Source organism: Rhinolophus hipposideros (genome assembly GCF_964194185.1).
Source record: "Rhinolophus hipposideros genome assembly, chromosome: 19".
In the NCBI taxonomy this organism is placed as follows: domain Eukaryota; kingdom Metazoa; phylum Chordata; class Mammalia; order Chiroptera; family Rhinolophidae; genus Rhinolophus; species Rhinolophus hipposideros.
The window spans coordinates 52182946-52199247 of NC_138065.1; the positions used below are offsets into that span (position 1 = coordinate 52182946).

General features: G+C 44.6%; 1 protein-coding gene across 2 annotated transcripts in view; it reads left to right on the top strand.

The window, feature by feature from the left end:
- The first annotated feature begins 58 nt into the window (after positions 1-58).
- Positions 59-16302, top strand: part of TMCO1 (transmembrane and coiled-coil domains 1) — a 22432-nt gene continuing 6188 nt past the window's right edge. Inside the window, exons 1-6 of one of the 2 annotated variants that reach the window (XM_081025655.1) lie at positions 59-316; positions 562-639; positions 5899-5958; positions 10012-10058; positions 11468-11535; positions 13747-13891. In XM_081025655.1, coding sequence (XP_080881781.1) covers positions 247-316; positions 562-639; positions 5899-5958; positions 10012-10058; positions 11468-11535; positions 13747-13891 — 468 coding nt within the window. In that variant the 5' untranslated portion in view covers positions 59-246. Of the gene's footprint in view, positions 317-561; positions 640-2696; positions 5802-5898; positions 5959-10011; positions 10059-11467; positions 11536-13746; positions 13892-16302 lie in introns of those variants that run through there. The other variant, XM_081025656.1, reaches the window with a different exon arrangement.

Genomic DNA, 16302 nt, shown 5'->3' on the forward strand with positions numbered 1-16302 from the left:
CCTGAGCGCCCGCCCTTCCGCCCGGCCTCGCGCCTGGGCTTTCGCGAGCGTCGCGCGGCCACGCCCCTCTCCGGAAGGAGCCCTTCCGGCGCTCTGCCCCGGAAGCGGAAGTGCGGCGCCCCGCCTGTCAGAGTGGCGGCGTGCCTCGGGGGTCCTGAGGTCTCGGGAGGTCGTGTGGGCGGCCCTTTTCCAGGCTCTCGGGCGCTTCCCCCCTGGCGGGCGGGAGGGCGGCGACGGAAGTGCGGCATGAGCACCATGTTCGCGGACACGCTGCTCATCGTGTTTATCTCGGTGTGCACGGCTCTGCTCGCCGAGGGTGAGAGCGGTGCCCGAGGGGAGGCGCCCTGGGTGCGGGTCCCCGTGTCCCCGGGGAGCGGTCCCAGCCTCGCTCGTGTCCTGGGCCCCGGGGAGGCCGGTGTCCTTGGCGGAGGGCGGGTCCCCGTGCGTTGCCCGTGGGCTCGGGTGGAAGGGCCGTGAGGCCGCGGTGAGCGCGGTGGCCGCGGTGGCGGTGCGGGCGCGGGGCTGTCCCCGGCGCGCGTGACCGGCGCGGGCGCCTTGCAGGCATAACGTGGGTGCTGGTGTACCGCACGGACAAGTACAAGAGGCTGAAGGCCGAGGTGGAGAAGCAGAGCAAGAAACGTGAGTGCGCGGCGCCGCCCACGAGGGGGGTTGTGCAGAAATGGGGACGTTGTGCACACGGCGGGCGCGGGGGGGGGGCGGGGCGGGGGGGGGCGGGGGCGCGGAGCGGGGGGGGGCGGGGCGGGGCGGGGCCGGGGGGGCGCGGCCGGGGGCGGGGGGGGGGCGCGGGGCGGGGGGGGGGCGGGGACGTCTTAGCGGCCCGGCGAGGGTAGTTCCCGCGTGGCTCCAATGTACGAGCCCGAAGCCGGGATGCGCTTTCTGCGTGTGGCGTCCAGGCCGCCGCACGCGCTCGGTGTTGCTGTCATCCTGCCGCCCAGTCGTTTGCAATTTCCCTGTTGTTTCCTCTTCCTGACCCCCCATTGTCGGACTGACCCCATTCTTCTTTCCTCTACACTTACTCCCCTGCCGAACTCCTTCCCGTGCTCTGCCCGCCGAAGACTCCCACATTACGCGCCCAGCCCGCTCTCCTTACCCGGGGTTCACGTACCCACTGTCAGTCTGTCGGCTCCATCGGAAAGCCTGACGCACGTTTCAGCCCCAGCAGATCCACACGGAACGCTGTTCCTCACGCCCAGGCCCGCTTCCCTGCAGCTTTCACGGTTGTGCTCAGTGGCGCTGCTGTCCTTGTTGCTCAGGCCATCACCCTCGTGTGCTTATGTCTGACTCTTCTCCCCCCAGCCTGCGCCCAATCCTGCCGGGCGGCCTTCGGGTACATGCAGACTCGGACCACGTTTCATCACCTCCGCTGACAACTCCTGGAGGCCAAGCCGCCAGCATCTTTTGCAGGGTTATTGCAGTAGCCTCCAACGAGTGTTTCTGTCGCCCTGTAATCTGTTCCCAACATAACACCCCAAATACTCCTTTTAAAGGCCTATCACATCGTGTCCCTCCTCTGCTCGTGACCTTGTGATCGGTGTCCCATTTTCACGCAGAGGAAAAGCCACGGCCTTACAGTGGCCTGCGGAGCTTGCTCTTGTACTCACTCTGCCCACTCACGCTGGCCTGCTTGCTGTTCCTCACTACACATCAGCCACACTGAGCTGCGACCTTCCCTCTGCCTAGAATGTTCTTCTCTGTGATACCTGCTTAGCTAGCCCTCACGTCTTCCTCAAGTCTGTTCAGAGCTCCCCTCTGAGTCTTAGCTTGACCGCCCTGTTTAAAACTGCAGCCTGCCCACCTCCTACCACTGCTGCTCCGGAGCTCCCTCCCTCCGCCTCTCGACTTCTTCCCCCAAGGCTTTTCTCGCCTCCTAGTATGCTCTGATTTGCTTGTGTGTTGTTTATCTCCACCTACTAGAACACACGCTTTCCCGGGGCAGGGCTCTTTTTTGTTACAGTCGTTCACAGATGCAGCCCATGTACCTAGAACTGGCACATGGTAAATGTTTAAAAATATTTGCTGACTTGGGCGGCTGGATGGCTCAGTTGGTTAGAGCGCAAGCTCTCAACAACAAGGTTGCCGGTTCAACTCCCTCATGGGATGGTGGGCTGCGCCCCCTGCAACTGAAGATTGTAAACGGCGACTGCACTTGGAGCTGAGCTGCGCCCTCCACAACTAGATTGAAGGAGAACGACTTGACTTGGAGCTGATGGGCCCTGGAGAAACACACTGTTCCCAATATTCTCCAGTTAAAAAAAAACAAAACCATTTGCTGATTTGAATGCTCTCGTCTCTCACCTGTACGTGCTGTCCACTCGCAAGCCCTGTTACTGTTGTCCTCCTGGGTAGTTTGCAGTCTTTGCTCACCTCCCTGTTAGTGGCACTACCACATAGTCTAAACTTCTGTCACATTTCATTTGACCCACCAGCCTCCTCATTGGTCTGCTGCAGCTACTCAAGTTTATTCTCTGCAGTACATCTAGGATAATTTTGCAAAACAAATCTGGCTGTGTTACTTGCCCTTCTTAAAACATTCAGTTTCTTCCCATGGCTTTTTGGATAAAGGTAGACCTACAGGCTGGCATTGTCTGGTGCCCCCCAGCCTCCCGACCATTTCTTCTGTCGTGTTTTGTCTTGCTCTCTGTTCTCCAGACACTCAGGCCTTTTTCTATCCCCTGGACTTAGTCTTGCTTTTTCCTACAATGGGGCCAGGCCTTTCTGTCTGCTGTTCCCTCTCCCTGGCATAATTTTCCCAACTCGTTTTGTCTCGTTAACTCCTACTCAGTCTTCAGGTCTCCAAACCTTCGTTAGTCTCTCAGGACAGGATCAGGTCTTTCTGTGATGGGCTCTGATTTTTCTATATACCCCTCCTTAGAGAACTGTTAGAATTACAATTTTACCTGTGTGTGATTATGAGCATTCAAGTCTTCTCTCCAACGGAACTGTAATTTCTGGGGGGGCGAAGACCATCGTAGCTCTAGCACTTATCACAATGCCTGGCATAGGTGAGATACTTGATAAAGGTATGTTAAATACATGAAAGAAAAAATGGTCTTCATGGTATAACACCATATGTATTTTTGGTGTGATCGTAAACTAGTTAGCCAGCAAGCGGTGGCATCCAGATGTAAATTTCCTCACGTCACATGTATCGTTTAGTGGTCTCCTGAAATACAAAGCACATTTAGTTTCAAAGCTGTTGAGATAAATATTCGCTCACCTTAAATATAAGTAGATGATGGACTTCTTTATCGATTTTGGGCTTCTTTAGTGTCCACACTAATTGCTTTGTCTCTAATTATCTCTATTCCAGAAGTAAGTTAAGTCTTCTTCACTTTGCACCAAAATTCAAAGTAACACAGTTGCCAGGCAAAGCTTCCATAGTTGAAGTTTTAATGTGGTTCCTCAATATGCTTGTTTTGAAGATAAGTATGAGGTAAGCTGATGATGATTGGAACGATCATGGCGTTTCTTAGTCCTCCACGTTAGATCATCTGCGGAAACCCAGTCGGCATGTACCGTTTTCGTTTCTGTGATGCCTTGACACATTTTACTGCTTGCTGTATGTAGAGATTACCATGATGAGGCAATCCAAAATGAGTGGGCATAGATTCTGTGTCCTAGATATTTGTAAGCAATACAAAATAAATGGGCATAGATACCGTCTTCTAGATATTTACAACCAAAGGGACAGCTATTATATTTAGCATCAGAGACATTTAATAGGAAAAAATAAGGTAAATTCCCTCTTTGAACAGATGTCCTAATTGCAGATAGTATGTAATGCCTTCTGACATTCTGAATTCAGAAAGTGGTTGGATCTAGGCAAGAAAAGTTTATAGAAAAAATAAATAGAAGTTTGTAGAGCATTTGACGAATACGAAAAATAAAAATAGATTTGACTGAGAATTAGATTGAGGTTTCCGGTACTGTTCTAATCCTTGGCATTATTTGGAGAATACTGATATTACCCCAAAAGCTCTCCTCCTGGGATTTGGGCCTTTGACAAAAGATGCTTTTTTAAAGGTACCAGGTTGGTTGATTCAGGTGGTCTCTAAATACCAATAAATACGGGTATGGTCAAAATACCAGACAGCACTTCAATAAATGAGAAAGATAGAAGTACTTACACTTCGCTTCTCTGACACAAATATTTGAGGCATTTTGAAGTATAGATTTGTGTGAAGTGTTTCTGTTATTTACAGTGAAATGGTAAAACTTTGTGAATAACTTGCAAACTGACAGAACTCTGGAATTCAGAATACAGCAATGCCTGCTCATGGGCGAAAATGTGTTTCAGCCTAGAGATCTTTCATTTTCGTCAACTCTGACGTCTCCACTTCTTGTGAAGGGGTGAGGTTCTGGTGAAGAAACATCAACACGACAGAGTTTCTCTGGGACCTCAGGAGGATAGAAAAGCATGAGATTAATCGGTCTTATCCCCAGAAAAGGTCTTATCTAGTCTCACTCCAGCCTGCGGGAAGACCCGGTTAACGTCCAGAGTGTCCTCTCCCGTTTCTGTTCTGCAGGCTTCTGTCTTTTCTTTCCCTGGGGTTTTATGCAGTCACGGTTAAATGCCCAGTAGTTGTGTTACAGTCCTGGGCGGGAAGGAAATATTTTTGTTTCTTTGGTTAGTCAAATGATAAACAGTAAAGCAGCCCATGTTTTCTGTCCATTTTGTTTTCTAAATGGTGGTTTCTGTAACATCTTGTAGAGTTTGACTTAATTTCCTTTTATGATCTCTTACTAGTATACTGGTTTCATTCTCCATCTCCCCTTATGTATGTTTTCTCTTTTTATCTACCTAGAACAGTACCTGTTACTTAGTCATCCACTACGTATGTTCATTCTTTCTCTTCTTGTCTCTCTTCCTCCCTCCCTCCGTCTTTTCCTCTCACCCACACACACATTTTATTTTAGTCAGCACTTTACTATTTTACGTGCAGTAGTGTGGTCCAATTGAATTCCACATCTCTTTCATAAAGCAGTAATACCAGTTTAACTTGTAGAGTTCAGGCAGCATACTTAATGTAATAAGGGGAAGTGTCCTACCTGCCCGTTCTCTTTAATGCAACTTCTAGAGATAATACACGCACTGTACTGTTTGCTAGTAAAGGAAGTACACTAAGAGAATATGTGGAACAGGTAATGGAAATAAACTAAGGTAATTTTTGACACGTCTTCTTCATCCATTCATAGGGGATTAAAGATAGTAAATATTAAATATAAATATGTTACATTATTCCTTTTCAAAAGCTTGCTGTTACTTTACTGTCATATTAATTGAAATACATCAAAAACAGTTGGTTTTAGCTTTTTTGGCCCTCCTAGTCTTCCTACCCTGAGCATATGTCAATCTTGCCTATTTTCTGTACCGTACTTGTTATTTGATTATCTGCACTCGCCAGGTTGTTCTCCAGAGGGCATGGTCATGCTTAATCTTTTTATCTACTGAGAACAGTGCCTGTTACTTAGGCAGCCAGTAGCTGAATGAATGAATTCCTATCTTCTGTAGTGAATATGAGAAAGAATGTAACTACAACGAACCATAGTTACATAAGAGCAGAATTTGAAAATCGTGCTTAGACTCTACCTAGGGCAGTCACCCTCAGCTGATGAAAATCACCTCAGTTTTTATTATGATCGTGTTCTACAATCTCTGATGGGTATTTGATTAATGATGCTCACAGTGTTGCAGTTTCAGTCTGGGAATGTCAGCAGGTGCGGGAGCAGACCAGCTGGCTCAATCACGGTCACAACCACAGTCAGTGTGGAACTTCCTTGTAAGCTTCCTCTGTTGGGTCAGCTTTGATAAAGCAGCCTTTGTTTCTTGAGCATAGCGCATGATTAATTTTCACTGTGCTATTGTGTTGTTTACAGTGGAAAAGAAGAAGGAGACAATAACAGAATCAGCTGGCCGACAGCAAAAGAAGAAGATAGGTAAGATGGGTTATTGGTGTGCACAAATCTGGATTTTCTTGGAAAAATAATTCTCAGGTGACGATGATGCACTAAAGAGTAATAGTGGTAAGTCGTGTTTGTGTGAGTCTATGGTTTACAAGCACTTGCAGACGGTATCTTACTAGATTCAACCATTTTATAGGACAAGTTTAAGCAGTTGCTCCATTTTTGCTCTTAGCTTTGAAATTTCAGTTTTACCAAAATGATGTTGACAGTTGTGGCTTTTGAACTTGGCTGGGGGTTCTTGGCATAGTTTGTAAAAGCATATTGTTTTTCATCTGTGAGATGGTTATTTCCAGTTAAGACTACGTTATTTGTATTGCCTATTGCCATGGCTTCCTTACTGAGAATTGGCTGGTGATGGAAATCCACCAAGGGGTAGGAAATTTTCTGCTGAGTAATTTTTATTTAGTCTGAAAAATAATGACATGCTTTTGGTTTTTCCGTGTATTTTAGAATTTAATTACAGAATGGAGTTCTATTCCAAAAAGCCAATTTCTAAATGATTAGATATGATTGTATTTATGATGCCTCTTGATTCAAAAATCAGGAGAAAATTGTGTATTTGGTTCAGAGCTGTGCCCTATCCCTAGGTCACTGCTGTTACATCCCAGGCGAGACTCCTGCCAGGCTGGGCTATGCCAGTGTCTATTCTGATTTAATCTTTGCAGTTTAGTGTAGGGGTATCAGATGTTTTCGAAATGGCCTACTCATTTAGTTCCATGGCAAGATGGCACTGTATGTCTGCTTTGTACGTGTCAGGCGTTCTGGTGGGCCCTGGAGAGACAAAGTAGGGAACAATTCTGTAGTTTAAAAGGTCTGGCTAGAGAGGGAAAATAGACCAGTGCAGTAATGTCAGTACCTATATGGAGAATGTGTTACGTATAAAAGTAAGGAGACAGTGTATCCAAACCGACCGAAGGGAGCAGGTTTTCTTGTAGAGAAAACGCTTTAGCAGAATCTTGAAGCTTTCGTGTGAGTTAGCGACAGAAGCGTATAAAGAAATAAAACGCTGCTTACTGTTAGTTGAGCGCTTACCATGGGCAGCTCCTTGACGCAAGCACTTTACATATTTTCGAATCTTCCTAACAATGGACAGTTACCTCATTTGTATAGGTGTGAAGGTGCGCCGTAAGTGAAATAACTCCGTCTTGGTCATTGAGTGGTTTGTGGGATAAAGTCACTGGGAGAGGAGGGGCTTACTATAATACAAGACCACCTCTTATATTAATTTTTGCTCCAAAAGGCGCATTAGAGCTGATGGTCTGGCTAGGTCTTATTTTCAGGGAAACACAATATTTAGTACACAGTTGGATGTATGCTTTTGGAGCTGGCAGAGAGAAAGGCTACAAACAGGTTTTAGAATCCTATGCTTATAAGTTGTAATTGAGTCCACCAGTAAACGAGATCGCAGAGAGAGACTATACAGAGTAAGCAAAGCAAAGGGCTGTGGATGGAGCAAGTCTTGAGGAAGCACAGGAGTTTAAGGGGTAGCGGAAGTGCATCTCAGTAAAGGCAAACCCAGAGAAGCTGCGAGGGCTGCTGGCACAGAAGTTGGGGGCAGAGTTTCGGGAAGGATCTGAAGGATGATGTTAAGTATCCCAGGCAAAATGAGTGATTTAGCAGGAATGATTTCAGTGGCATGGTGGGGGACAGGAGCCAAATTGTGTAGGTTAGGGAGATCGTGCACAGTGAGGAGCTGAAGGCATTGAACATGGACCGTTCTTTCAAGTAGCTTTGCTGCAAATTATGGGACAGGAAAGATAGAAAGACGCAAGAAGGCAGATTCCCGGCTCCCCTTACACTGACGACAGAGTCATCTGATCTCAGACTTTGTCAATGTGGAGTGCAGCCTCGAGTGGTTTGCTCACCAAAAAAACATCATTAGAGTGAAAAGAAATAATATTTATGAAGAATTCCTTATCAAAATCTTATCAGGAGTCACAAGACATAATATTTATGAGTTGTTGCTTAAACGACAAACAACCTGGCCTTTCTCTAGATTTGTAAATTTTGCTCTTAGAGTAAGCCAGACTATCAGACATTCTTTTGGGCTTGATCAGATTGCTTCCTCTCTCCTTCTTCTTGCCGTTTGCACTGAGGCACGTCCAGCCAGACACAATTTATTGTAGTACCACGATAGGATGTTTTTGAGAACATTATCTCCAACACCCCACGATGGTTTTTACAAGACATTATGGAAACTCTGTTAGTTTTCATTAAGAAAAGCAGTGATTCTCATAAAAGATGGATTTATTTTTATCTTGTGGATACTGCACTTGCACTGATGGTTTTTTCCTCCCCCTTTGAAGCAGCTGCTATTCATCTCCAGCAATGTTAGGGACCAATTAAATGTGCCTCTGTGGATTGGCCCTATGTACAGGTTTGTCGTTATGCAACCCTCGCTCAGATTCCCCACTTGAGCTTATTTACAACCATAGAGTAATTGGGGGGGGGGGAGCTGTAAAGAATGCTGCTGCTGAATTTTCAATAAGAGGGCAGTGTCCGCAAGTCCCAGACAAGCAAATGTCATTGATTGCACTCGGTGAGGCTCTTCAACCCTGGTCTTAGATAGAGCCAGGTAGAGCCGTTAATTTGAAACTGAGGTGTCTTTTGTATTTAAAAGTAAGGTTCTGTTTCCCATTCTTAGTTTTGGTGCGGGCAATGGGACTATTTTACATTCCCCTTTCATAGGAGAGAAAGAAACTCATTTACTTTTGATGCCTGACTTTGATTTAGCTCTTTTGGCTGCTGTCAAGCTACCTCAGGTAGTGAGGGATTTATTTGAGGGATATACGTGACCCAAAGTCAGGCAACGCTGAACTAGCCAGTTCCAGGAGGGCCCGGGCTGTGTCAGACTGGTCCTGCAGGCAGAGCGAGCCCTGAGGTGACCTCAGACGGGCGCTCTGACCAGGGCTCCGCTGCTGACAGGCTCCTCTCTCCTGCCGTTCAGGTGCCCCACCCCTCTAGTGCTTCTCCAGCATGTAACTCTGGCCTTCACTAACTGTGGCTTGTGTCCTGGGTTCTTGCTATCGCAGCGTTCCTGACAACATGCTCTGTGGGCCACCTGCGTGTGTATTGCCTGAGACACTTGCTAAAAATGAAGGGTTCTCAGTCTGCGTCCCAGACTTGACTGAATCAGCATCTCTGGCTGTGCTGCCCGGGACTCTGCTTTCTTAACAAGCTGCCCAGGTTCTTCTGAGCTAAACTGAAGCTTGAGAGCTGGCACGATACTATAATTTTTCTATTTCTGCTCTCACCGGTCATTGATATAATTTCCCAAGATTTTCTGGTTTAAAATTCAATTGGCTCAGCTCATCTTTTTATGTCATAGATCATGGGAAAGACTGTGGCTTGGCCACCTTTGGGTCAGTAGTGGCAGGACAGGGATATTCGTGAGGGGAACGGACCTCCAGGACCGACCATGGTGAGAGGCAGATACCCTTCGAGGGAGGCTGGGAAGGGGCAGGCATTCTGAAGCTTGCCTGACGTGGGTGGACATCTATCTCCCTTCTTAGAGAGTTGGAGGGATGGGAGGACATTTCTAATTTAATTTGTTGGGGCCCTGAGTTTATATATTTGTTCTAGACTGTGTACTACTTGGATTTTCCATAAAAGAAGGCTGCATCAGGCTTTAAGTCATTTCCAAATCCACATGACATTTCAAGGGTATATTATCAATTGGTCTTCCATTCAAGACAACTCAGAATATAAAACAGACATGGGATGTCTAACTCTCTTCATCTATAGAAAGGCATCTGTTCCCATCGATGTAGTTTAGGAATACAGAGTTCAGACAATACCAGAGGTAATTTTTTAAAATTAAACTCTAAAGATTTTTATTTATTTAAATTGGAATATTTCGATGCTCTGCTGCCCTTGACTTTTCTGTTATTAAAAGTGTACAATATGCCGGGTAATCAGCTCACCTTATTAAGTGATAGTGAAATACTGTTTCGATATCAGTGATAGTTTAACATTTGCTATGTGCCAGGCACTGTGTATATTAACCATTTCGTTAATTCTTCTCAGAGAGGCAGGAAGAGAAACTGAAGAATAACAACAGAGACCTGTCAATGGTGAGAGTCCTAAATATAACTTCCTGGGAAACCACATCATGCTTTTCAGCAAAAGACCCTGGTTTGCATCAAGTATACTGCCCTCCCCTTTTCAGAAATGTCTAGCCTGTGGTGGTTGTAAACAATATCATGAGTGTTCCTGGACCATATGCTCCTGGGCTTAGCCTTCACTTCAGTAACCTGGGAGATTTTGGCTGAGATTTGTCAGCCAGTCTCAGATGTCCTGGCTTGTCCCTTTCACACCGTTCTTGATTAGCTTCCCCCTTACGTTTATGTTCTTTCTTCCTCATGTGAATGGTGAATCTGGTTGTATGGTGACCTGGGCAGTCCCAGCGTAGGGACTGGAGCATTGTAGACGGCCTTTATTGTTGCCTTTCGTGTTTGGAGAGTCTTTCTGTTCTGAGTGTCAGGCATGCCATGAAGTGTGAGGAAAAGTGACTTCACTGTCCATTGGCTCATTATCTGTAAAGAGTAAGGTTTGTTCAGGGTTTGTTCTGTGCCTTTCTAAGGCGTAGGTAAACTAAGGACACGGCTTGACTGACTTTCCTACTTAATTTCTGTATATGTGACATAGGACATCTGAAGTTGGCAACAGTTGGCTTTGACTTACTGAGAGCTTTGCTCAGTGGCTTTATCTTGAACTTCTTATTAATTAAGAAAGATTTAATTTAAAGGTGTAGTTTTAAAAATAGCTTTTCTTTTCTCTTGACACAATTATTACATGTTATCATAGCAAATTTGGAAACTACAGAAAGAAGAAGAGATAAAAATTGCCCATAACGTATCATCCAGATATAACAACTTCAAAATCTTTTGTTTATTTATACTTTTATGGCTTATGTAATTAAGAAAGCTTCAAGTAGCAGAATACCTAACAAGCAATGGCTTAAACAGAGAAAGGTTGTTACTTTTTTCCTTCATCCAAAAGTCCAGAGGTTGGTGGTGCTGGGGCTGCGGGGGGTTGGCAGCTCAGTGATGTCATCAAGGATACAGGGGATCATCCTTAGCTTGAGGTTGTTCATCGAGGATACAGGGAGCCGTCCTTAGCTTAAGATTGCTTGGATGTTTAGGGATGCTTTACCTTCAGGCGTTGTGTTCTTCATTCCAGGCAAGAAGAATGGGCGGAAGCCTGAAGGGATGGATGTTAGCCAAGTTTGTTTCTTTTAAAAGTCCCTTCAGGCCTTGTACTTGTAACTCATTGGCCAGAATTGGGTCTCAAGGCCGCCCCAATACTGTTCCTTAGACGGTGGCAAGGAGAAGGGGGCTTGGAGGTGGAGGGTGGTTAGCCAGTAGGCAGCTTTTGGCTAAGGAGCTCCTTTAGAAGATGGCATGAAAGCAAAACTTCTGGGGTGTGCTTTAGTGGTGGGTGTTCTTTAGTGTGAAATGACAATTTGTTTCTCTCCTTGCAGGTTCGAATGAAATCCATGTTTGCGATTGGCTTTTGCTTTACTGCCTTAATGGGAATGTTCAATTCCATGTGAGTACGTTTTCCGTGGTTTTGCCCAGCTGGTGCTCTGTATGTGTGTTTGTGTGAACAGTGATCTTTTTGGTGATATTTTAATATTTCAAATTTATAGAAAAGTTACAGGAATAGTGTATCCATTGTCCAGATTCACAAGTGTTAACATCTTGCCCCGTTGACTTGCTCTTGTTTCTGTCTCCATTTCATGTATGTTCTCATACCTACATTATTTATCCATTTTTCTAGTGTGCCGTGGGCTTCAGGCTCCCTTACCCATAACTACCAAAGTGTGTATTTCCTAAGAACATGGACATTGTCTTATCTAGCCTCAATCCAGTTATCCAAATCAAAGAAATTTAAGTTTGATAGACTACAATTACGTGATCACTTTTTCACTCTCTTAATATTGAAGATCCTTTCTGTACAAAGCAAACACTAAGGTATTATAGGACCTTCACCAGGAGGGTAGTCATGTAAAGATGTTTGACTCTTAAAATAGAGCCTTAACAACTGTGCTCTTCCTTCGTGATAAAGTAAGAGACTGTTGTCTAACCTAGCATGCAGCAGGCCTGAGGAATTGTGGAACTGCTTTTTTTCTTTTCTTTTTTTTTTTTTTTAAGTAAATTTTATTGGGGAACAGTGTGTTTCTCCAGGGCCCATCAGCTCCAAGTCACTGTCCTTCAATCTAGTGGTGGAGGGCGCAGCTCAGCTCCAAGTCCGGTCGCCATTTTCAATCTTTAGTTGCGGGGGGGGCGCAGCCCACCATCCCATGCGGGAATTAAACCGGCAACCTTGTTGTTCAGAGCTCGCGCTCTAACCAACTGAGCCATCCGGCTGCCCTATGGAACTGCTTTTGACAGAAGCTGGGAAAATATCCAAAGAGGACCAACAATCATTTATTACTTTTCAGGGCTCACCTGAATCCTCCCGGGTGGATTAGAATTTTCCTCACTCACTCTTGTCCTTCCCTTTCTTCTACTCTTCATCCCTGGCTTCGTTTCTGTCTCTCTCCTTCTCCCTGTGACCCCCGCATCCCTAATCCTCTCTTTTCTTCCCATCTGTTAGGTGCCTACTTTGTGCCAGGCATCAGAATAGAACAAATAAGATGTGGCCTCGCCCTCAGTCAGATCCGAGTTTTATGGGAAGAAAAGACAAATACATTGATGGATGTTACACTAGAAATGTATGTGTGTCAAGTATAGTAGGGGGAAAGAAGGAAGTGATTATTTTACCTACGTGAAGGACCCGGGGCAGCGTCTAATGGCTTTAATACAGAATTTTCACTTAATTAATGAGGGACCTTTGGAAGATTAAATAACTTCCCCAAGGTATCCAGCAGTCTCATAATTTCTAATCTGTTATTCTAAACTCAGTATTCTTTTTTACTGCCATGCTTTCTCTCATCTTGGGTATGTGTCACCATAAATTACCCGGCAAACCAAACACGGCAAGGTTTTATAGTTAATTGGTAAACTTCGTTAGTACAACTCAAACACTCAAATATACTCAAATATTAGTCTAGTTTGTCTCATTCTGGACGGTATACAGCTGGCTAAGTACTCATCTGTACTTTTCTAATTTGATGTGTCTAAGTATTTTTCTCATACTTCTGATTTTTTTTTTCTGATTTTTAAATAATATGTTTATAGGTTATGTGTGTGTGTGTGTGTGTGTGTGTGTGTGTGGCCACTCTTACTGGCGTTGGCTTTATTGCGTTATTACTGCAACAGATTTGAGTCCTGCTTTGCTTGAAGTTCAGCATTTGATTTTATCCCTTAGTCTTATGTGCAGATGAATTCTAATGAAATACACTGACTCAGGAATAACTGACCGTTTCTACCAACAGTGATACTGCCTTGTGTTCATGTGATTCCCTTTCTTTATATTGTTTGTGAGGTGTTGTAGGAAACAGTCTTTTAATCTTTCCCAACATGTACACACCCCCTAAGTCTGAAAGGCTGCTCTATGGGAAGGGCATCTGCTTCAAATACATTTTTCGCCGGGATCCTGCAAAAATTAAGACTCATCATTTAGAAAAGATTGATGGGAAAAATGTCCATCCTTCCTTATTGCATCCTTGTATTTCATGTCTCTTTCTAAAACATACCTCTTTCTTTGTTTTTTAGAGCTCAAGGGACTTTTCTATTTCTGTCCCAGATTCTTTTCTGGAACTAAGAAGCTTGTCAGTCTTCCAAAAATAACAGTTCTTTGTTTTTTCCTTTTCAGATTTGATGGTAGAGTGGTGGCAAAGCTTCCTTTTACCCCCCTTTCCTACATCCAAGGACTGTCTCATAGAAACCTGCTGGGCGATGACACCACAGACTGTTCCTTCATCTTCCTCTATATTCTCTGCACCATGTCCATCCGACAGGTGAGTGACCACACCCACTGTTAATACCGACAGTCACGTGCCACATAACAACACTTGGGCGACGATGGCATGCACGTAAGGTAGCAGTATACCACGCAGCCTATGTAGGTGTGCGGGAGGTTGTGCCCTCTGGATTTGTGTCAGTGCACTCTGATGTCTGCCCGACGACGACGAAATCGCCAATGAGCATTTCTCAGAACACGTCCCCGTTGCTAAGCAACGCATGACTGTGTATCCTTCCTTGATGTCATCCCCTAAGTTAGCTTTTACGTCTGTAATACCAGGAGTGTCTGATGTTGCTCCTGAGATCTTTTAGGTGCTTGTTTTAGACCCCCACTGTCCCATCTAACGCCACTGTAAATGTGGGGAGGTCCAGACCACTGTCCCCTTGGGGGAGAAGTAGCCGTAAAGCCAGAGGTGGTTCCCACATCCCATTCTTGGGGCTCTCGGGTTCCTTCCTTGTTGCAACTATCTGAAGGTACAAAAGCAAAGAGTGGGTTTGACTAACCAACTGAGCCATCTGTCCGGTCCAATTTGGTGATTTTAAGTTATTCACAATTGAGATAAAGTCTGGGTTACAGCAGTGTGATCTGAACCCCTAGGGTGAAAGAACGTGGAGGAGCGGATCAGATCATACATGTCACGCCTAGAGAGTCTCGGGTTTCAATGTGTTGGCGTGACCACCCGTGGTAGTGGTTTTCCTAAGGAGGTCTCAAGCTGGTCCTCTCATCCTCAAAGGCTACTTTCTGTGATTCCAGTGATTCCAGTGCTGTTAATCTTCTTGCTTAGTGTGGTAAAATTGACATAACAGACAACTTCCTATTTTAACCATTTTTAACTATACAGTTCTGTCATATTAAGTACATCCCACATTATTGTACAAGCATCACCATGATCCAGCTGTAGAAGTTTTCCATTTTCCAAACTGAAACTCTGTCCCCATTAAACACTAAGTCCCCATTCCCCCCCCCCCCCCCCAGTCCCTGCAACCACCATTTTACTTTCTGTCTCCAGGAACGAGTCCTCTTACTTGTGAATGCGACTGCATAGAAGTAGAATCATACAGTATTTTTCCTGTTGTGACTGGCATAATGTTTTCAAGGTCCATCCACGTTGTAGCATGTGTCAGAATGCCCTTCCTTTTTTAAGGCCAAATCATACTTCATTGTGTGTATATAGCACATTTTGTTTATCTGTTCATCTGTCCATGGACACTTCTTTGCACAGGGTTTATAAATGTGTGAGTTCCTGTTTTCCCTTCTTTGGGTACATATCCAGAAGTGGAATTGCTGGGTCATATTGCAATTCTGGGTTTAATTTTTGGAGGAATCACCAGAACGTTTTACATAGCTGCACCATTTTACCCAGTACTGTTAATCTTCAGGCTTCAGTTCGCCTCCAGCTTGAGACCATTTTTTAAAGGATACAAGTAATTTCTCATGTTTCAGTTTCAGTGAGTGAAAACCATAATTTCACTCACTCGGGATTAATATTTATGCTAAAAGTGTGAAAACAATGTATATTTTATATGCAAGTTACCTCCAGCAATGGGGGGTAGCCTTGATGGTTTTAATGAGGAAATCTTACAGTAAATTAGAATATAGCATCTAGGAGAATGACAAGCATTTCTGTTATTAGTATCTTTAAAATGTCAACAGTTTAATTGCTGAAGTGATTAGATACTTTTATCATTGAATTTCCTGAATGTATGTTTTTAAAGTCTTTTATTTATGAAAGATTAAGACCACATTTACACATGTCAGTTAATAACATCTCTGCAGGATTACCCAGAGTCCACTGCCTTTTCTACATGTGAGTGCTGGTGTGATCAAACCCACCAGCCCCAGTCCCTTGTCACACCCCTTATTATCAGGAGGTATCCCATTAGCTTGAAGTAGGGTATCTGTCTGCTTCAGGCCGTTCCCCCATCCTTAAGAGAACTGCTGATCACGTTAGTAGTGATTTCCTTGATAGATTCGTCCCTATTCATTTCATGAAATTGAGTGCAGCCCGTGTGAAGCTGTGTGCTGATGCTCAGCGGACAGTTAGTTGTAAGCAGAGCTGACGTAGGATTATGGGCCTTGCTCTCGTGGAAGTTGTTTCTTGCGAAATAAAATTAATTTTTCACCTCTAGTTTCACTTTTTAAAAAATTGTTATCAAATATGAGGGTATGGAAGTACATTTAAAATTATTTCTGTTCTAATCATTTCAGATAGAAGCAGATTAAGCAAAGATTAAAGTATTTGTGAGTCTGGTTTTCATCTATTTCATAATTTTCCCCATTCTAGGATGTTATTGATTATATGATTCTCTGTTGACTTAAGAGCATTCAAGGGAAAGAAATACTACTATGCTGACCATATAAGAGTTGAAGACACCTTTCTGGTTTAAAATGGTGGGGGGAGAGGAG